The sequence below is a fragment of the Diadema setosum genome, chromosome 17, assembly GCF_964275005.1.
Source record: "Diadema setosum chromosome 17, eeDiaSeto1, whole genome shotgun sequence".
Taxonomy (NCBI): Eukaryota; Metazoa; Echinodermata; class Echinoidea; order Diadematoida; family Diadematidae; genus Diadema; species Diadema setosum.
In genome coordinates, this window is record NC_092701.1 from 10101080 (window position 1) to 10124771 (window position 23692).

General features: G+C 39.2%; 1 protein-coding gene across 1 annotated transcript; it reads right to left on the reverse strand.

The window, feature by feature from the left end:
- Window positions 1-1181: 1181 nt before the first annotated feature.
- LOC140240782 (protein zer-1 homolog) lies at window positions 1182-22254 on the reverse strand. The gene is made up of 14 exons (XM_072320554.1): window positions 22170-22254; window positions 19361-20094; window positions 18196-18345; window positions 16183-16645; window positions 14694-14837; window positions 13286-13344; window positions 10728-10790; window positions 8740-9010; window positions 7687-7777; window positions 6659-6729; window positions 5240-5349; window positions 4197-4382; window positions 3107-3204; window positions 1182-1693 (listed from the first exon to the last, which is right to left on the reverse strand). Exons 2-14 carry the CDS (start codon window positions 20047-20049, stop codon window positions 1524-1526), a joined length of 2565 nt encoding a protein of 854 aa, XP_072176655.1. The 5' UTR covers window positions 20050-20094; window positions 22170-22254; the 3' UTR covers window positions 1182-1523.
- Between the last annotated feature and the right edge of the window lie 1438 nt (window positions 22255-23692).

Consider the following 23692-nt stretch of genomic DNA (forward strand, 5'->3'; position numbering starts at 1 on the left):
AAGCATTTGCTGCTTCATTCCAATACAGTTTGATAAACTGCAATTTCGGAAAATATCTGTACACCAAAATATCAGCCTGTACAGTTATTGGTATGTGCTCTGCATTAATTCTGTGTGAAGCACTAAGATAACAGGGACCAAAGTCTCAACTTAGCCTACACCATATTTAAACTTTAAGCTAACCTGAGCAGAACATTTCTTTATAAAAGATTGTCCGACGTTAATCCAACCAACTGTTTAACTCAGTGAAAGTGTTTTCTTTCCTGACATAAAATTGTAGCATAGAATGGCACGCTCAGAGTAGTCAACACAGAAGCAAAATATGCAGCCAGGAACAAGGGAGAACTTATACAGGATCTACAACTTCTAAACACTGCTCATGCATATCTCCATGGAAAGGGAGAAAAGGGGTAATTCTGGAATCAAATAACCACTTGTTATGGGATCACCGTCATGAAAATTAATTTTCTACACTGATGTAGCATGATGCAGCTGCCATTTTGTCTCTCACCTAAAGATGGAGTTACGTACAATCATGGCCAGTGCTCTGGAACCAATAACAACAGCACTACCAGACACACACAATGTGACACCTGCAACATCATACATGTAGCCTACAAATATACCACTCATGGGGTATTCCCCATTCAGATGTGTTAAAGGACAAGTTCACCTTCATTAACATAAGGATTGAGAGAATGTATCAATATTAGTAGAACACATCATTGAAAGTTTGAGGAAAATTGGACAATCCGTTCAAAAGTTATGAATTTTTGAAGTTTTTGTGCAGTCACCGCTGGATGAGAAGACTACTGCAGTGTATGATGTCACATGCGTACAACAATATAAGGAAAATATAAAGAGAATTTCACAAAATTTCATCTTTTGAAAAAAGTACACATTCCCTTGACTCGTTACTGACATATGTTATGGGCAATATTATTCCCATTGCCCTTAGAAAGAGGCAAGTCAAGTGCTCTTTTATTATGCGAAAAAAGTGAAAATATGTTGAATTTTCTTTACATTTTCTTTATACAGTTGTACTCATATGACAATACGAGCCTCAGTAGTCTCCTCATCCAGAGGTTCCAACACAAAAATTTTAACAATTCATAACTTTTGCATCGATTGTCCAATTTTCCTCAAACTTTCACTGATGTGTTCTAGTAATATTGCTGCATTCTGTCAATCCTTTTGGAGGTGAACTTGTCCTTTAACTGTTTCTTGCATTCTGATACAGTGCCCTAAACCTCTCCTTTGTGGACAGGTATATACTCCTGCATGCCATATATCATACGCAGCACAGCATTCTCTACAACTTCATTTCACACGACTCTACTGACTGCAATATCCTATAAGCCATCCTTTTGCTGCCACACAAGGCATGCATGCCAAAATCATAATCCTTGACGACCAATGAATTACTGTACTTTTTCACTCACAACGATTGTTTTGGAACACCACAGATTTCATCAAATACAACTGCATCAGCATTCTGTTATACCAAATTGTCTGTTCGAAAGTTAGTCACATGATGCCACTCTGGGCATGCTAGCACCGCTGTACTCCCGGGCTAACCTGAGCGTGATGTTGGCGTAATTTGCGACACTGGGCCATGTGTCTTTGTTTGAGACTAGCTCTTGAAGCTTCTCTACACCGCCCTCACTGATCAAGAGACGACAGTATTTATCCCCTGAAAAGAAATCAACATTCAGTAAAAAGTTTGGAAATATTGTCTAGCCCCCTTGATCTATGTGTCAGCATATTTTTCTTTCTGAAACCTTGTTTTCTGGTAATCAAGCCAGCTAAACATCATCATTCTCTTTCTGAAACAAGAAAATATGGCTGCCATGTTACTGACTTGCATAAACTGATAGTTCTTATTTTCATAACAAGCATAAGAATTTTGATGCAACTGAGCCACACATCAAATCACATTAATAAAATAGCAAAATACATGACTGAACTTGATGTGGTATATATGCTGAAAATGTAAAAATGCACCCTCAATGTAATGAACACAATCACTGCATTTCTTTAGGGTGTGGAGGGCAGAGTGGCATTGTTGCACTGTCTAATCTCACAGAATGTCATCCTTGCACAATCTCATGAACTAAATCAGTAAATCTGGTCAACTGGACTTACTTGTAATTTGGAGTAGCAACGTTTCACGTCCTCTCCGGAACGCTTCATCAGGCCGACTGATCTTTGGCGGCAATTGGTTGTTGACCCGGAACAGGGTCGGGGAATTTCGGAAAGCGTTGAGGAATCTTCCGAACTGCCGGGTTGTAGGCTCCGGCTAGGTTGTGTCGCAGGCCCCCTCCTCGACCCTCTCCCCCGACCCTGTTACGGGTCAACAACCAATTGCCTCCAAAGATCAGTCAGCCTGATGAAGCGTCCCGGAGAGGACGTGAAACGTGGCTACTCCAAATTACAAGTAAGTCCAGTTGACTAGATTTACTGATTTAGTTCATGAGATACTCTACCTGGATGACTGAGAACATTCACAGACATATCCTTGCACAATGTTTGTCTAAATTCAGTGAAAACTTTCTTTACTCCCATTTAATGTGCAGCTTTTTGTTTTGACCAGAACCCAGCAAATGATGACCCCGACTGTAAAAACCCCAAAATAATTTAGTTCATTTTCATAGGGCTATATCTAAAATTGAGGTACATATTTCAGTCAGAGGCTCACAACTGATAAGCAGTTTGAATGAATGTATGATATGATAAACAAAAAGAAAAAAAAAAGAAGAAAAAGCCATAATGCCTCTGACATGACCACATGGTTAAGGGAAACTTGGAGAAAACTATGTGGAGATCCAACATGTATGGGTTTGTGGGACTGAAAAATATCACAGTCCTGGTTATTATTTCCTTGTGCAAAATACATGTCCTCAGATAATCCCAAACTGTTAAATGTGGAAAATAACATGAGTTTTCTACCCAAAGAACTTTAATGTACATTCAGGTGTCATATGAATCTTCCATGTGACTGTAAAATCAAATGAAAACAAAAATGTACAACTCATACAGTGAATGCCAGCTCCAAGAGACTGGGGCTGTCACTGTAGTCAGGGAAGAGATTGAACACGAGACTCACGTGAAACAGTGCAAAGGTTGGCTAAGGCCCACGTCGCCCACAGCTGGACTTGCGGTGTGTGGTAGGTATGGACTAGTCTCAATATGGGCTCAAAAGACCTGACATTCCAATGTGAAAGAAAATGACGGAAGACAATCATTACACTTATTCAGCACTGACATAATTACCTAATATCTAAGAGCACAATGTTTTGTATTTTGTTTCTTTTATCTCAGCTGACACCGTCATTTCTTTAACCAAAAAAAAAAACAAGAAAGAAAAGAAAAAAAACGAGAGAGATGGTGATGCTACACAAAATACTAAAGGCTGACAGAAAGCAAGCAAGTAATGGTAATACTGTGCTTATATGTAATGCTCACTGATCTCTACACGAAGTATCTGGACATCTCACTGGCCGATCACTTTGAAGCCACCTCGCAGCCATCTTTCCACACACATCACCATACACTTTGAACAGACTCACAACATCACATGATCTTGGTGATAATCTCTGCTGGAAAATGCGTCCACGTTCCAATACAGTGCGCCTAGTAACATGGCGGCATGGCTGCTTCAATTGTTTGCACAGCATGAATGGGCCAATGAGATATCCACATACCGGTACTTTCTATTGATCAGTGCTGATGCTCAATCTAGAATGGGCTGCTATACACAATGAAATATTGCCCATCTAAGATACTGCAACTGGGATACTAGGGATGTTTGAGTAGGGAGCCTTCCATCCCGTCATCACAGATAGGCCTTAACTAATTGATATTCAAACACCTGAAGTGACAATAATTTCAATCAATAGGACTTACATTATAATTGAATCAAATAACCCTCAAAAATTAAGGTCATATTTAAATATCTTACAAAATGTATATTGTATGTGACAAGCACAGTCTTTCAAGACATATTTTCCCTCCAGTGTAGTTTGCAGTGGCTGAAAAAGCATGTAGCCTTGATAAAAGACACGTTTGACTGATCTAGCAATTAGTTCGTCCACTTTAACACATACACACACACGCACCAACATGGCTGGCCAAATTTGAGCCTTTCACACTGGCAGCGGAAAATGATAGGGACACACAGCATACACATCACTGACCTGTAGTTAATGTTGCGCTGTTCATTTAGCTGCCATGACTGGATGGCACTGGCCATCTGGGCTAGGACTTCATCTCGGCTGATGCTGGTCTGCCACACCTCCTCACCATCCGATGCCATGTGGGCGAGGGCGCCAGCAGCGTTGTAGCTGACCTCAATGCCATCACTTCGGTCTAAGAGCAGCGATCTTTAGAAAGATTTCAGCACAGGCGTAAACAAAACTGAGTTTTTCTCTCAAGTCAACAGTTTGTTTGGCCAATCTTTATCTACTTTATATCGCCATTATTCCTTGCACATCTACCTTGCACTTTATTGTCTTTCTCACTTTTATGGGACTAACCCTTCATGCTCTATGAGTGCGCCATGAAAATACTGAGGCCACACAGCAAAACTTATCAATGCATAATGAGACTATTCACATTTTAAGTCTGGGTCAAATTGCATACAAGAAGCATATCAATATCTATTCAAATTAATTTCAACCACCTCCGTGACAACTGGGTTTCCACAAAGCTGATCAGATGCTGACATGGAAGTTACCATCAGTATCAAGGTAAAATCTTATTCAAATTCGTGAAATTCTTCTGTCGAGATGTTTTTTTTTTTTTTTAAATTGAAACTAACCCTACATCGACATAAATAAGCACTGCTTATTTACGTCAATGTAGGGCAATTTGTCAATCAGTTGCAATGAAAGGTAAATCCTTACTATCCAGAGTTCTTGTACATTACAACCTAACTTCACCTTGCCACTGAGCGTCATTAAACACAAGTTACAGCTCAGGTCCATCTTTGAAGCATGCAGTATGAATATTCATATTTTTGAGAAGTAAATTATCATAAAAATCAGTTATTTTCCTTTTTTAAGAAAACGGCATAGTCATCCTTTTTAACCTTTTCTGGTTACTTTTATGCACACATACTTTAAAAAAAAAAAAAAAATCAGTTGCAATAGGATACTTATCTAGTTATACTATCAAGGAAGCAGTGTAATGCTGATTGTGTGACAGAAAAACCAATTCCTGCACTGGACTGCAAACTTACGCAAAGACGGGCACATGAGGGATGAGTTGAGGTCGTAGGTGTTTAACCTCTGCCACATTACCCATCAGCCCCATCATGTTGCGGAGCAGCTCTGGCTTTTCCGTAAAAGTCTGTCAAGGCAAACAAAGTTAGCCATCCAATCACTGACTGACATGCCAGGGAAGATGGTAGGTGCAATTCACTCAATCACTTACAACTACTTCAGCAAAGACTAGCAGCTGGTCTCTCACACTTCTGGAGTCAAAAGCTGATTTATTTTCACAATGATTACATTTCTATTCTTTCACCCACGTTTTTTTTTTTTTTTTTTTTTTTTTTTTTTTTTTGCTGAAAGAAAGCAAAAAGTGAAGAGCAAACTAAACCACTGGTGAAATTGTCTTTAACAAAATAGTTTGTAAAGTATCAAATATGAGCTTACATAATATATTGCATAATATACATAATAGCACAGCTTTTACAAAATATTTGGCATATACAAAGCACAGCTTTTACAAACAAAGAAAACAAGAATAGAGCCTGCTACGTAGGACAATTAGACTGTGACTATTAAAATCAAATAATAAGATGTGTCCTAGATATGGATCTTCATCTAGAGCAAGAAAGTCTACTCCTACTTGACTATCATTATGTTCCATAGAATGCAGAATGCCACGTTTAGCACACATGCTGGAGTGTTTTTGTTACTTGTTTTACTTTGGGTTTGTTTTTTGCTGATTGGCACAAATGTCTGGAAACTAACTGTCAATTAACTCATTGCAGACGAGTCTCGAGAATACTCGGGCAGGTGTCTCCGGGAAATGCGTGTTATAGCAAAATCAGTTCGTCCTCAAAAGGGTTGATATTGATTACCCAATCCCACTAATCCCTACTGCATCACCATGGCCTTCCTGTCGGACTGAGGTATTAAAATTGCTACACCCTAGTAGGCTTGCTTCAACTCTAACTTTACAACTACATCAAATATCCTTGTATTACTGTACGAGCTGAAATTTTTGCGTACAGATACAGTTCAGCCAGCGATCAAGTTCCCCCTAGATCGCGATCACGGGCGATCAGTGATCGCATACGCGATCATTGATTGTATGCAATTCGGCATACAATCGATTGCGACATATCGCGTATGCGATCACTGATCGCCCGTGATCGCGATCTAGGGGGAACTTGATCGCTGGCCGAACTGTATTTTCGCGAATTGCCGCTTAGAGGACATTTTCACGAGTTGTTAATTTCGCGGTTGCGAGGATCTAACTGAACTTAGTTATTCGCGCATTGTTATTTTCGCGGTTCAACAGCGATTCGCGAAATTCGCGAAAATAAAACCACCGCGAAAATTTCAGCTCGTACAGTACTCTGATAAAGAATCTTGGAAAGTCCTTTGGCATACTAAGGGTTAAAATAGTCAGCCATTGAGCATCTCACCTCTTTGCACCTCAGGAAGAGACGCATGCCGTCTCCAAGGAGGAACATCTCACAGTTATCAGCCGTTTCATCTGTGATTCACAGAGGGGAGAAAAATCATCCATGCCCAAAACGTTAGGCCACTGGTCAGCAAGATTGACCAACACACCAGCAATCTATGACTAGGCACAGGACAAGATGTCAACACAGGAAAACAATCAATACGAGAGCAAAGCTGAATGATAAATACCGCACCTGCTACACTGCATTTCACACAGCAGGTCTTACCTCATTCTAGCCCCCCCAAGTCTAATGTTTTTAGTCTGTTAATTTTTAATATTTATTCATCATTTATTCTTAAATCTATTTATTTATTCATTCATTCATTCATTTTTTTAATTTTTTATTCTTTTAATTAGTGATTGCCAGTATGTCAAAAGTTAAGTATACACTTCTCTCTAATTTGAGCCCAATTTTGGTCCTATATTTATTTGAATTGCACAATCATCAAAAGCCTCTAACTTTCTGGATTTATAACTGCTCCTATAAAGCTGGTAACATGTGTGAATAATGTTGCACTTGGCAAAATTTAGTGTTTTTTTGTCTCCTGATTTCAGAAAGGGTTCATGAATTCAGGATGGTATAGATCCAGTAAGATTCAGAGTTGCCAATTTTGTGGTACTGAGATGATTACTTCTACAGCAAAATTCCCACAGGACTTGATGGGATATGCCACTGATCTATATGGCAAAATATCTGGATATCTCATTTGACAATTCATGCTGTACAAACAGCTGAAGCCGCCCTACTCAAACACGAGTCGCCATTTTAACACGCACACTCTTTGATATGCTGCATGCGTACATGCAACCATTTTCTGGCAGAGATTGTCATCAAGAAAACGTGATGTCGTGAGATCTGTACACAAAGTTTATGCCGACATGCATGGTAAGACGGCGGCATGGTGGCTTCAAAGTGACTGGTCAATGACACATCCAGATAATTCCTATAGAGATCAGTGGGTTATGCCCATAATGATGACCTCTGACCTGTAACATTCCACAGAGTACTCCAGGCTGTCTCCATGACCTCATCACACATGCCCCTGCCTAGACGCTCCTTGATCAGCTTCAGCATGCACTGAGGGAAGAATCAAACCAAAATGCAGTATAGTCAATGTACCATTGCCTTCAAAGGAGAATGAAAACCCTCATGCGGATTGAGGGAATGTAGCAATATTAGTAGAAAACATCAGTAATGCAAAGTTTGGGGAAATTCAGATAATTTGTTCGAAAGTTAATTTAATCTTTAAAAAAAAAGTTCTAGTGCTGCCATTGGTGGATGCAAGGATTGCAACATTTTGTGATGTCGCAAGTGGACACAAATATAAGGAAAATACAGAGAAATTTCGACTCTTGTGGCATAATGAAAGAGCACTTGACTAACCTCTTTCAAAAAGCACAGGGAATAACAATACCCTTTAATAACATGTGGCAATAAAGGAATGTCGACTTTTTCCTTAACAGTAAAATCTTTGCATGAAGACATGGCAGCAACACAGCAGCAATGCATACAATTGGCTAGCAGGCAAGAAAATATCAAGCTTTTTTTGACATTGTGACATCCCTTCATAGGAAGACTGCTAAGTAATGCAACATCCCTCTAAATAGATTATGATGTTGGGGTTTTTTGGGGTTTTTTTTTTGGTTCATTTCACGAAATGTCAGCATTAAAATACATTACCCAGAAAAGAAAGGACTTTATATAATATTGAGCAAGATACATGTACATCAAAGGTGCTTTATGTTCATTCGCACGACTCTGTATCAGAAGGAATCAAATCATTAGTATAAATTACTATGTTCACTTTAATTCAAATATCATTTTCTTTTTAATGATAGGCTGTTAGAACAGGTTTGCTTTGGGCTCTACTGTACGACATTCTTGTGTCCATTCAATGGCATGTAGAGTGACACCCTCATCATTCACAGCCACAATTCATGGGACTTTGGGTGTCCTTGCCTAACAAGACTACAGCAATCTTGGTTCATTTCTTTTCTCAGTATTTACAAGAAGATGCCTCATGGGTGTGTGTGACTCACATTAATGATTCCAAGTTTGCCAACCAGCAGCTTTTGACTGCCCTCGACGTGGCAGACGATGGAATTGCACATGTGGACGTAGACCCTCTGGAGGAGTCCGTCTCGGTCCTCCATCAGCGCCAGCTTGACCAGGTTCCTGACCACGCGCTGAAACTGGAATTGGAAATCATCGGGGATGGTGAAGTTGAAGAGGGTCAGACCGCAGTTCCTCAGCAGTGTCACGCTCTCCGAGATATTCTCGATGGCATCCAGAAGGCAGCTGATGACGGCCCTATCGTGGGAGGAAAGCATCCCATTTTCTTTATTCTGTATCCAAATTCTTCAAAATACTTCCTCATTGGTCAAAAGAAGCTCAAACAAAGGCAAATGACTACCAGAAACAAAAAACTTGTTCAATTTTTTCTGTTCAATATCTATGGAGTGTACTTCTTCAAAACACTTCCGCACTGGTTGAATGGATCTCAAACAGAAGGCAAATGACTCATAAAAAACTTGTTCTACATACATCTGTTCTATTGATAATTCTTGAGGAGTGGGTATGCAATTTTTTTTTCTACATGCTTCCTAATGGGTTGATTATAGCTCAGATACAATCAGCCAACAATCAGCCATGGCAACTGCTTCTATATTTTTTTTTCCTTGTTCTGTATTTGCGGACCATGTATGCAATTCTTTAACATTATCCCCATCAGTTGATTGGAGATCAAATACAGATGACTGTTTGCCACTGAATCTTGTTCTAACTCTGTCTCTTTTACAGATGACATGTGTCCCACTGCTATCACCCTACACAAACCTATGGTTTGTTATAAAAGCATTACTTACCTAAATTGACTAGCAATGAGCAGTTATATAGCAAGGAAGGTACAGGACATCAATTTACCTATGAACACTATCTTTCAACATTTAACATTTTCCCTTCATATGCTATTTTAAACCAGATACTGAAAGCTATAATAGCCACATTTTCACTTCCTGTCGGATTGGAAAGTTATACTCTTCAGCCCCCCCCCCCCCAAGAAAAAAGAAACAAAATCCAATAACATACGAAAGAGTAAATAAGCAGCAAACAAACAAAAAGGCGATCATGCTTTAAAAGTTTTGCATCTATTAAAAGAAAAAGACAAAGTTTGCCATTCTCTTCTAGAGCTTATAGTATAGGACTTTGTGAAATATACATTATAGCCCTAAACCCTAGCAATGACAGAACAACATCAAGCAAATCACTGCAGTTATCGTCACTCAGGAGCTTCCCTACTCAGACATAGTCATTTTTACTTTACCCAGATCACCTAACAACGTAACAAATGAGTCCTAATGCAAAGTGTAGTCTAGAGCTAACATTTTTGTTTTTGGTTTATGTATTTTATGCTGACTTGCCACATAGATAATAATAATAATAATAATAATAATAATAATAATAATAATAATAATAATAATAATAATAATAATAATAATAATAATAATAATACATAATAACAAGAAATTGTAATTACAAGGATAATATGCTTTGCTGTTGTGGGAAAGATTTCACTGAAAAAGCCTATATACACTTCAATTTGATTACGTGTCTCCCTCCAAAACATAACCTGCATCATTTTTCTTTTTTGCAACATCTCACAACAGCATACCACATAAGGCCAACATAACATACCTATTACGTGAGCAAGTGACGATTTCCCATACACACAAACAGGTACACACACACACACAAATACACACACACACACACACACACACACACACACACACACATCCAATCGCATATTTACAATTGGATTTAAAAGAAATGAAATGGGGCAATCTGTTCCACACATTTTAAAATCATCAGCATTAAAGGCCATTTTAAGATATTGGGACTTCATCCAAAACTCAGATAATGTACCAATACTCTTCCACAGGACCCTCATTCCTTTTTCTTATGTCTGAACAAAAACAAAACAAAGAGGACACAAATAATCATTAAAAAAAAAACTCAACAAACTCACTGTCTTCCTTGCTTGGTAAGCTGCTTCTTATACTGCCCTCTTGTGAGGTGGAACAAAGAGGCACTGGAAGAATGAAAAGAAGAAACATATCATTGTTCATTCAATTAGACATTGATAATGATAATCAGATCTTTAAAGGACAAGTCCACCTTCATATACAGGTGGATTGAGTGTATGCAACAATATTAGTAGAACACATCAGTGAAAGTTTGGGGAAAATTGGACAAACCGTTCCAAAGTTATGAATTTTTAAAGTATCTGCACAGTAACTGCTGAATGAGAAGAGTACTACAGTGTGTGATGTCACATGCGTACGATATAAAGAAAATAAAAAGAGAATTTCACAAAACTTCACTTCTTGAATAAAGTGCACATTTCTTTGACTTGTTACTGACATATGTTAAGGGTAATATTATTCCCCCTGTCTTCTGAAAGATAGAAGTCAAGTGTTCTTTTGTTATGCGAGAAAAGTGAAAATATGTTAAATTTTCTTTATTCTTTCTTTATATCGTTGTACACATGTGACATCACAACCTATAGTAGTCTTCTCATCCAGCCTTGAGTGAGCAGATACTTCAAAAATTCATAACTTTGAACGGATTGTCCGATTTTCCTCAAACTCTCACTGATGTGTTCTACTAAGGCCAAAAAAAAAAAAATTGTTGCATTGGCGTAACCCGCCCGACCCTAAAAATTCCGCCGACCCCATGTTTTTTTATTATTTTTTTTGCCATCGATATCAAATATCTTGTTGATTGCGATCGCGATCGCACAAACCCGGAAGTGGAAACGGCTCTGGGGATATCGGATGTACGAGGGAGAGATCTAGCGCCTCGCATAAGCCTTCCTTGATCAGTACGTCATCTGTTTCCAACACGGACACGTACTCTAACAAGATTTATTCAGTGTATACGTAGCATTCAGACTGCGATGTATTGTGCACAGTTTTGCCATAGGTTTCTTGTATGGAGAACTTACACGAATCTGTATATGTGGGACTGTAATAGAGATCACCGTGTGCGATGAAAAGATCGTACATATGGGTCAATTTGCATCTATCTTATCTAAGTCAAAATAGTAAAATATGAAGTGAAAACATTCAGGATAGGGATTTCAACATCTTTAAATTCTGTGAAGGGGTATAATTCCAGTAATATCGGCCTCATAAATGATTTGTAGAATAGATGAACACAGCACATTCGGTGCAGCAGTTGTAACTGTTTACTGAGCTGAGCACGAGTTTTACACGTAAAATGCAGGTAGCCAAAAAAAAAAAAAAAAAAAAAAAAATCCGCCCGACCGACCCTATTTGAAAATCTCATGTTACGCCAATGCAACAATTTTTTTTTTTTGGCCTAATATTGCTGCATTCACTCAACCCACATGTCTATGAAGGTGAACTTGTCCTTTAATGCTGACCACCGAAGCAAAGCATGAGGACTTGGTGGGTGTAACTCTGTGATGAGTGTGGGTTAATGTCATGCCAACGACAGAGATACCAAGGACAGAGGGCATCTACAATGATCATTGTAGGTCTGAGATTGTGTGCCAAGTGCAGCCTGAGAGAGTGAAGCAACCTCACGGGGAAGGATGTGTCCCACCTCCCCCAGTGAGGAACTTTAGCTGTAAATTGAGCAAACTGAAACATACTACATACTTGTTGGGTCATTCCAATACAAAGAAAAAATATATATCGTCTCAAAATGTGACACTTCTGATTTTGGGAAATCTATGTTTTTGTGCTTTTTGTGTATTTTTTGTGAGGTCCATGAGGCACTCACATCTAATGTGTCAGACTTGATAGGTTTGCAATGAACTCCATTTCATAATGCAGTTTGAGTTGAAACAGCTAAATTAAACAAGTGGCTAAATATACCCTCATCTGCACTAGAATGTGGTGTTGATTAAAAACCATGGTGTATTTATTTCATGGTTATGATATGACAGGAGTTTGAATTTTAGTCTCAAGTTTAACCATGATATAAAGTAATTGGCATCCTAAATGTAAGAATAATTTGAATTCAAAACACTTGTAAGAATACTGGCCAGCATTCAGCCATTTTGTCCAGTATGAAAACTATGTGACATTCCACTGGAGACAAGTGCCCAACAAGTGTGCTCCATCAAACAGTGATTACTTCACTACAGATTAAAGGATGGCATGAAAGATACCAAAGTCATGACACAAGAACATTTCCAAGATGCAAGACAATATTGGGTAATATGGAGGAGTGAAGAAATAGACAATCCAAGCATTTAAAGAAAAAAGAAAAAATCTTATGGTTCATCTGTAAGATGGACTTAGGAATCTCAGCAGTAAGTTCTCAAATCAGAATGCTGTAAATTAATTTTAGCAAAATTCAACACCTGCTTTCGTTTGAAGATGACTTTCAATTCAGAAATCATCGAGTTTACAGGTGTTTCAACTGAGAGCAACCCTGTAGACAAAAAAATAGTAAAGCGAGAGACCATGTCCAAGGTTCTCCATCCTATATATTTACACTTTTTAATACATACTCCTGATTAAAACTTAAATGAAAGCAAGAGATAATCATTACCTTCCGGATATTTGAATTTGGTTGTCATGGGGATACCTCTTCATCGCTGCGATAATGCCCTGCAGAAAACAAGAAATACTTGTATTGTAACTGATTGACAAATTACCCTTTATTGATCATAAACAGCGATTATACAACACATACTAACCACCACTGGTCATCGCACAGAAGCTTGGTACAATTTAGTCCAGTGGATATGACATCTTTCTAGCAATTAGGAGGTTCTTGGTTCAAGTCCAAACCAAGTACAAACACATATGCCCATGAGTTTTTTTTTGTTTTTTGTTTTTTATTGCTACTACTAAAACACTGAATAATTTGTCTTAATTCACGTCAATGAAGGAGATTTGTCAATCAGTGGCAATAAGGACAACTTGACTAAAGTACCTGTTAGTAGTGAATTTGCAGAAATGTTTGGTTACTGCCACTCAGTGCCAGTGTTAGGCAGATGTGTAGCCAGAAATCTCTCATTCTCCCATCTCTGGTTCTCCTACCCTTAGTATCACTTCCTCCTATCATGCAGCTACTGTACATGTAAGGTGGTGAGTCTTCTCACAGTAGTTTGTTTGCATTGACATATAATGCAAGATTGACAGAAAGATGGCACATGGATGAACACTACCCAGCTGTCGTCTTGGTATGATATTATAATTTTATGCAAGTTTGAAGTTGAAGTTTGGACTACCAAGTAGCCAAACATCATAATGGTGCCATGGTGACAATCAATACCTTCCCTATTTCTAGTATTCTCTCCAGAACTACTGTATCTTTGCTGTCATTCACAGCAGAGAATCAAAACATGCCATCATTATTGAAGTTGAAAAATATTGAGGGGCATTATGAATTAATGTTGCATAAAAAATGAGCTCCAGGAATCTGAGCTACCACCATGAAGAAAGGGAGCACGAAAGATAAACAAATAATTTGGACAAAGTGACAAAACATACATCACTTGTTATGGTGAGTCTGCTTCACAATGTAATATTGTATTTTTTATTTTAACTATGCCCATTGTATTTGATACAAAGATATGAGTCCTGTTCGGCCACGAAGTACAACTGTTATGGTGTGTAAAAGATTGAAGAAAAGAGTAATGTAGTCTATGTAGAAGTCATTACATTTACAATGCAATACTCAGAGCAGCATAAAAGGTATGGAACATTTATCACTGGTACAATTATAGGCCTAAATGTAATCATATATTTCACAGCAGCAGATGAGAATACATTATGAAGCACACTAGAGGATGTTTCTACTGCAAACAAGAAAATGTTTCCAGCTTTATTATTTTGAGGAAAGGTCTGAAATATCTCCCTCTTTTATATACTCAGCTTCTGAAAGGAATCTACTTTTCAGGGTTGCAAAAAGGACACACGAATTTTCAAGAGGGACACTGATCTGTACTTACGTCCACTGCTCTGACAGGTACTTGACAGTTGATGACCCGCTGGATGTCAAAGTAGGCATTAAGGCCTTTCAGTAGGAAACCCCTCCGCTCTAAGTACAGCTCTATCGTAGTCAGGATCTGGTCCTCGTTGGCAAGACCCGCCACCTAGTCCAAAGAGATCAGATCCAAAATTTGAAACACATTGGAAACACAGCAATACTAGGATTAATTTCCTGCGTATTTTCTTCTAGAATGTAGAGGATTTCTTTTTTTCTATTCATGTCCTTGCACTTCACAACAACTGTTTTGATGAGAAAGACCCCGTTAAAAGTATACAAGAGTTGTATCGGCTGATTCTGACTTGAAATGAAGGTTGACAATATCAAGTATCATTTGACAAAAGGCAAAGTAAAGAATTTCTTGGCTGTGTGAATTCATCACCATTTTGAGCACTTGCACTAATTCATTCCACTTTTTGGCCCATTGCCTCCACATGGGCAAAACCTTTTCTCCTTCATGTACTCACCTTTTCTTGATAATTGGTGTTGCACTTCAGTTTGCATATCTTTCAGTAGATTAGTAAACCAAATTTAATATTTATGTATCAACCTTTTGGGGGGAGGTTCAGAATTCTCTGAAGTACAGTGCTGTTCATATATTGTTGTTGTTGTTTTCCAGAATTTTCAAGCTTTGTAACAATTGAATCTTAAAATGTTAACTCAAGTTCTTGTTTCTCTCTCAAATTTGCAAGTTTTTGTTAATTTCTTTCTGATTTTGTGCTGACATAATGGCCCAAAATCATGAAGGTGGTACCAGAGACTCCAACTCTCCTGCTTTCGACGGGAGATCTCCCGCGGAAAGCCCATTTTCGCAAAATCTCCCGTTCTCCCGCCTTGAGATTCAATTTCTCCCGCCCCGGATCTGTGTCTCCCGCTTGAAATGATTTCTTACTTAGTAGTGACATTGTATGTTGAAAAATAAGCCTGAGATAGCACGAGAGAGCATCTAGAACAGTCGCACTTCAAGCTCGTGATGTGCGCCAAGTTGGAGTCTCCCGTTTGCTAGGGGGTTTCAAGCAGGAGAATCTCCAGATCAGAAGGTGCTTGGGGATGGAGTCTCTGTGGTACAGATTTAAACCATGGTTTATGCAAATTTTCTTCTGCATACAATTGACAGTATGCAAACGCCAACAGACATCCAGTAACAAACAGGCATGTCAAAGATGTGCTTTATTTCATACTTATTTTAGGCCATGGCCTAAATTTGTACCATGATCTAGGTTTAAACCAGGTTTAAATCACCTTCGTGAATTTGGGCCAATGTTTTTAATCCGGCAAATCTCACTGGTAATGCATTAAAGGTGTTAAGCTATTTGATGTCAAGATGATCAATTCTGCAGAGAAATTAATCCTAACGAGTTGGTAGGTTTACTCTGATCTGTCGAACCTGTTGGAAGAAGAAAAACAAAGGTTCATGTCGGCATGAAAGAGAAACAAAGGATCATCATCACCTGGACAGCTGGTATGTGCTCCGCCTCGCACTCGTCCATTCCAACCAGACCAAGGAAGTTCAGTTTATGCCTCAGTCCCTTGAGACCAGTGATGCTACTGGCAACGCATCCCCTGTCATCCTCTTCTTCCGTCTCCTCCACCCTCTGTTTCCTCCTCTTTTCAGCGCCCTGTTTCCCCTCTTCTCCCTCTTGCCCACCAGCACCACCAGCACCAGCCCCACCCTCCGCCCCATCCCCATTGATGTCCATGGGTCGCTCTGGGGGCACCGATGCACTGTCTGTTTCATCCCCCTCCCTATTATCATCACCCTCCTGTTCCTCCACCCCGTCAGAGTCCTCCGCCACATCCGAGCCTATACTGTCTGACGATGCGTCGCTATGATCGTCATCGCCGCCTTCGACTACATCCTGCTCTTCCATTGCATCCTCTGAATCTCTCTTGATGCCATGTCCAGGATTCTCACTGGCGGAAAAATGCATTTTGCATTAGATATATGTGACCGTGCATCACAAAACCAACAAAAAGTCAACTAGGTAAATCTTGAGTTTTTCATATTTTCTGAAAGACCTGTTCTTCTTCTATACTACTCGTAAGTTTGGGATCACAAAATAAATGGGAATGTATATTTCTAAGTTTTCCGACATTCTTTTTTATGTAAACTAGTGAGATCAGGCATGTGTTTAAAGAGGTTCCTTTTCATTTCTTGAAAATCCTTTGCACATTGTTCGCTTTCAACTCTCATAACTTTTGAAAGGATACTGCTGCTGCTTTTAAAGTTGGCCTTCATCATGGACAGAATGTGTTAATAGTGCATGCTTGATTTCAGCCTAATCTATTAATCCCTTCACTGTTGTTAATCCGATGGTTTACATCCATCCTGTTTTTGTTTTTTGTGGGTTTTTTTTTTTTTGTCCCATTAATTGCACCGCTAGCATGGTTTGGTGAAGATTAATGCTTGCATAGCCTGTTCTTCAGAGCCTCTTTTCTCAGTTCACACTTTTCAAGAGTGTGTGCTTTCTTTCATGTAATTATTTGGGTAGGTTAGGAGAGTCCATTTGAATCGAGTCCTACATCCTTTTAAACCTTATAGTCTGCTCTTTCAGAATCTGCCCGTAACTAAAAATCCATGTATGGTGACATTTTGTTGGGTTTGTGATGCAGGGTCACATATATATCATTTGTCTCTGCCAGGGAAGAAGAGATGCATCTACAAATGTATGGTTGAAAGACCTGGTATTGTGGGGATACCATGGAGTGGAAAGGCTGGCCCAGCTTGCATGAGAGTCCCTGAATTGTGTACAGCTTTATCACTGACCTCTAGGTTAGACCGTTAGTACACATCAAATACAGCCAAAAACTCTTGACTGGAGTCAACCGTTACCGATGAGCATATACTTTGATCCACATTATGCCAACAGTGCTACATATGTATTTATGATTTTTGAATGTACCCGATGGATAGTGAATGAAGATTGATTCAATTGGATCATCCACTTTTCCCCACAGGCTGTTGGGTCTTTTACAAATTTCGCCAAGTCAAAGGAAAAATCACTTATCATTGAAATGGCAAGATCTGCAGATATATTTGATTTTATGACATAGTTTACATCCGACCCACATCTCATAAAATCCCTTGCATGGGTGTGCACTCAGTCCCCAACTCTGCCATATTCATGATGGCTTTCGCACGGTGTAACATTTAAGGGGCACTATTTTTTTCCACACAATAGCAAGTTTTAGATATGCCACTCGAACGCTGTTAAAGATGACACAGCCTACTTGGTTAGATAATGGACATTTTTTGCCTGTAGCATCATCTTTAGCACTCATGTTGGAGATCTACATTTGCTATCATTACATCATAGAGGAAATATCTACTTGTGATATTATTTTTGAGAACTACTTATCTATGTGATTCATGACATAGTTTTGAACTAGTTTGAACCTTTTCAACACCCCATGAGGCTCTGAAGGGGCATGTAGGCTTAACTGAGTCACCAACTCCACCTTACTTTTGATCATTATCACTGGTATGATCTTTAATGTCGTTCCCAGAGAGATCCAGCGACAAGAGACTGGGCAGGCATCTTATCAGACGTCGTAGCATGGGCGTGGTCAGTTTAAGCATGTACCCTTCATTGTTGACTGAAATATCAAGATGCCTGTCAACAAACCAAAGAAGCAAACAAATAACACAATATCAACAAAGTTATGATCTTAAAAAGAGTTTCCTTTGTATTGCAATGGTTTCAAGCCAGTAATAAATAACATCAGTATGCACGTAAGGCGCATACAAATTGTACTGTTATGACTTACAGTACACCATACTTGCATATTGTGTCATGTACCATCCATGGCACCTAAAAATGTATGCTTTCAACAAAACATAAGAAATAATCTCACTTTTATTTTTACAAACTTTAATGTTCCCAAGCACAAATGCCAATCAAAGAAGCTTTGAACTGCAAACATGGTCCACACAAATTATTCCAATTTGGTTTGCTGTCAGTGAGCTTCCCAATCACATTGCAGTACAATCATCTAATCAGCCAAATGGCAGAGTACCTATTGCTTTGGAGAAATTGTTAAAGGTAGCTGCACTCATTCATGTTATGCTCTTTCCATGGACCATAGATTTAATGTTCCGACAAGTTCATCACTGAATTACACATTCTTCTTCATGACACTATATATGCATGCCAACAGTAAAACTTATTTCAGAAATGTATGAATATCGACAGTGAACATATACATGTTAGTGTTTGTATTGTACAGTGCATATACAATGTATTTTAGTTCTGACACATCATGTACAATTGTATGTGTACACATGTACGCATAAAATACATAAAATTGTACATGCATACTTATCATACAAACATGTATGTCATACATGCACAGTGCACTTGCACACATAGTAAAATCATTATATACGACTGTATGTAAGCTGTTATTTTCGCGAGGGTTCAATTTTCGCGAATTTTGCAAATCACTGTTGGACCGCGAATTTAACAACACACGAAAATGTTGCCATTATGCACTAGGCTAATAGAGTGCTTACATTCAGCCTCAGTGTCAAAATGGCAGAAATATCTCGTGAAAATGTCCGTGACTTCTCCATTTGCAAAAATATCTGTACACGAAAATAACAGCTTATACAGTATATATTCACACTACCTCAGAGCTGGCACAAGACAGAGATAGTCTAAACTGCTTGCAACGAGAACACAGTCATGAAGAACCAGAGACCTCAGTTGGTGTTTGACTGGCTCAAGAAATGACAAGTCCCCATTTTTGACAACCTTAGACACATCCAGAGAAGTCAGATTTGGCAGTTGTTTGATGAGGCAGTGCAACTGCACCCCACTCAAGTCAGTGAAACCAATGTTCAGACTGCGAAGGTGCGTCAGTGGGAAGTCGAAGAGGGGTAGGCCGTACTTCTCTAAGATGTGCCGGCATCGGTGCAGATTAAGAACTTGAAGGGAAGTCAGTTTGAGAAGGTGCGGCAAGCACTCTTGGGAGAGCTGGTCACATTCAGAGACGTCCAGCTCAATGAGTTTGTGGTAAGAGAGCTGATGCAGACCATCGTCTGATATCGAACTCCTGCTAAGGTTCACTTTCTTGAGTTGGACTTTCCCCCTCTCACACAGCGCTTGCAGCTTTGAGTTGTCCAGCGTTCCCCTCCTAGCGAGAGTGTTTAAGATTCTGTCACTGATGATGCTTGGAAGGTATGCGTCTTCCCTCAGCCGAACCACACATCCATCTGTATCCATCACACACACTGTCCGAAGGTCGGTCAGGGTGTATTCAATCATAAGCTCCAGTAGGGTTGGAGGACCAGTGTCTGCTTGGACACCCAGTGCCATACTGGATCCAGACTAAATGTGTTTCTGTATCCAGTTCTTGTTTGACTAGAAAGACACAACATATTTCAAAACAAAAACAAAAAAATAAATATATTATCACATCATACTGGAACCAAATGAATATAGCCAAGGCTAGACTAAACATAAAAATCTGGATTGATGCACATTGTATTCACACTGATCTTGATGTTCACACATACACTTGTACCAGCTAGGCCTACTGTAACTTCAGCCTAACTTATTAAACAAAAAGAAGTTAAAAATATCTTTGCTATGCTGATAGTGACTTTAAACATTTCATTCAAAGGAGCTAGCAGAAGCACTTTTTTGTTAGGAAGTGTATACAACCACACGTGTGTGGACGTGTGTCGTGTGGTTGTGTGTGTACATGTTGCACACATGGGGGCTTTATTGCGTAGAAATGTGATATATTCACACTTATGGGGGTCCATTTCTTATAAACTCAGTCATTAAAGGACAAGTTCACCTTCATAGACATGTGGGTTGAGTGAATGCAGCAATATTAGTAGAACACATCCGTGTGAGTTTGAGCAAAATCAGACAATCCGTTAAAAAGTTATGAATTTTTGAAGTTTCTGCTCAGTCACCGCTGGATGAAAAGACTACTATAGCTTGTGATGTCACATGAGTACAACGATATAAAGAAAGAATAAAGAAAATTCAACATATGCATTTCCATTTTTCTCCCATAACAAAAGAACACTCGACTTCTCTCTTTCAGAAGGCAGGGGGAATAATATTACCCTTAACATTAATATGTCAGTAGCAAGTCAAGAACTGTGCACATTATTCAAAAAGTAAAGTTTTGTGAAATTGTTTTTATTTTCCTTATATAGTTGTACGCATGTGACATCATACACTGTAATAGTCTTCTTTTCCAGGACCTCGTGACTGCGCAGATACTTGAAATATTCGTAACTTTTCAACAGATTGTCCAATTTTCCTCAAACTTTCACTGGTGTCCTACTAATATTGCTGCATTCTCTCAATCCTTATGTACATGAAGGTGGACTTTGTCCTTTAAGTTGGATTTTTTTTTTTCAAATCTTGTTGCAAACTCTTACTTTTTTCATTCTTCATTTTCATGAACTGTTCTGTTCTGTTTGATATAGATTCTATTGAGTTATGTTAATGTCACTTGTTGTGCTAACCCCAATTCGGCAATCGGTACGGGTTGGGGTGGCTGGTGCGGTTATTGTTGTGCATGATTGTTATATTGTATACCGCCATTACCGGTACTCATTACAGGGCCCCCTGGAAAACAGTACATCAAGTGTAGGTTCTACTTGATTACTGTCGGGGCCACCTTGAATAGAAATAACGACATGAGACCTAATGTAGATAATATTTTTAGTATAATAAATGTATGGATTGAAATTATATATTGTGCCACTTCTTTTTTTTCCCACATGTGATGATCAGATTATCATTATTAAAATATTCTGTCAAGAGTCATAAAATCAATATTGACCGATTCGGGTTCGTTGAGGGCAGCAGACATTTTACGGCATAGGGCGCAGCCATAGTGGGTGTATCAGCCGACCCCCCCCCCCCCCCTGCTCTCCCCCACCCCGGGGCAACATGTTTATCACGCACTTGTAACAAAGGTTCGCGCACTAAGCAAGCATTCCCGCACTCAGTACGAGACGCCTATTGGCTAAAGCAGTTTTTCATTCTGCGCGCGTGCTAATGTAGGGAGAGGGGTGGGGGAGTGCGGAGGGGGGGTCGGCTGATACACCCACTATGGCTGCGCCCATGCCAAAAATACACATAGCGCGTCACAGAATCGGTCAATACCGGTATATTACTGAGGTAGGCCCTAACGTTACACAACAGAAATAGAACCTACATGTACCTGTAGTTAAATTTACAGTGACAGTAACTGTTACAGTATTAGACAGATTGAAATGGGAATGAGATTGCCAAAGGCATAAATAAACTTACAAACAGAAACAATTAAATTAACATATCAGTGTCAGCATTGAAGAGAATAGATTTCTATCCTGTCTATTAGACTTTAATAGGGTAGTAGGCCTAGAGTGTAATAAAAAAAAAAGACTCTAGGCCTACTTAGTTCATGTTAGTTACTGTAGCCTTACCTAACGATCACGTCAAAGGGGTAGAAATCTAGCTACTCAGAAGTCAGATCATCAGAATCAGATCACAGCTTTACTAAAACAGGTACAGCTATGTCATTGATGTGAGATGATGACGCCACTCCACAATCAGCTGACGAGGCAAAGCCAAAGACACAGTACAAAATACTGTAGAATTTTATAGGCAGTCTGCAGTCCAATGAGCTTCGTTTACCCAGTCAGTGCCGTCAGTTCAGGGCAGTAGGGAGGAAACACTGCTCTAAGTCGACATCTTAAACTTTTCATTACTGTCGTTTGTTGTAGAAGACGGCTAGAAACGGCCGTACTCTGTTACTTGAAAGCACACAACACTGCACCACCATACACATTGAAATCGTCTCGTACCTTCTAATTATCTCCGAGCTCCGTGTGTTTTTCTACGTAACAACTACACATCGGTGGGTCTACCCACCATCGCACGCATCCGGGAATACCCATATGTACAATGTCTGATCATGTTGACTGGACTGTGCACCCAAAGTGGTGGGCGCTTGATGTACGTATACTGTACACCATACCAAACACCGGCTGAGTCACTTGGATATTAGACGACATTTCTGTACATGATTTGCGCCTGTTGCCAATTTGAATACGACAAAACGAAAGCAAGGACTTCCTAGTACATACACCGTGCTTGACGGGCACACGAAATGGGCTATCTACGAAGCCAAAATCTCCTTGTTTCGGCCAAAACGGCGACAATGCGATTTTTACAAATCGCCAAGGCGCCCTGATAGCTGATTAGACGATAAGATGAACCACGCGACTTGTACAAATTTGCCAGGACGCTTTGATTAAAACGAGAAGACGTTAAATGGATGATACAGTCAAATTGGTGGAGATGAGAATTGGGCTTCTTAACTTTTTGCAAGATACCGAGAAAACACTTATGATATAGTACAGAGCATACCATTTTAAGAGAAATTCAAAATTATTTGATGAAAATCGGGTTTGGAATGACTGTATTATCCCTTTAAAACTCGAACAAAAAAAAAAAAAAAAACCTGATAATCAAGGAAGCCTAATGATGTAAAGGGACTCGGAGACAAAGGAGAACTAGTAGATTAAGGAAAAGAATATAGAAAAAGAAATAGGAATTATAAAGACGAAAGTTAGTTAAGCAAACATATCAAAATACTGTTTTCATTTGATTAGTTGTTCGCAAATTGTTTGTTGTACCGCCCCCCCCCCCCCGCACTGTTCCCCAGTGCGTCCTTCGTAGTTGTTTTTTCGTGTGTATAATGTATGCATGCAACATAGTCAGGGGTAAACCAAATTGATATCCCCCTCCCGCGTCTACAAATTCTGTACACGTCAGTGGCACATACAGTGCACTTCAATTTTAGCCTGGTCCATACAGTGCAAGTTAAGGTAAAAAAGGAAACCGAAATTCCATCTAAGATTATTCCTAACCTAACAAAGGCATTACATTAGCAGGATTGGTATGGTAATCATATATTCAGTTACGCATGACTAATTAGCAAAAA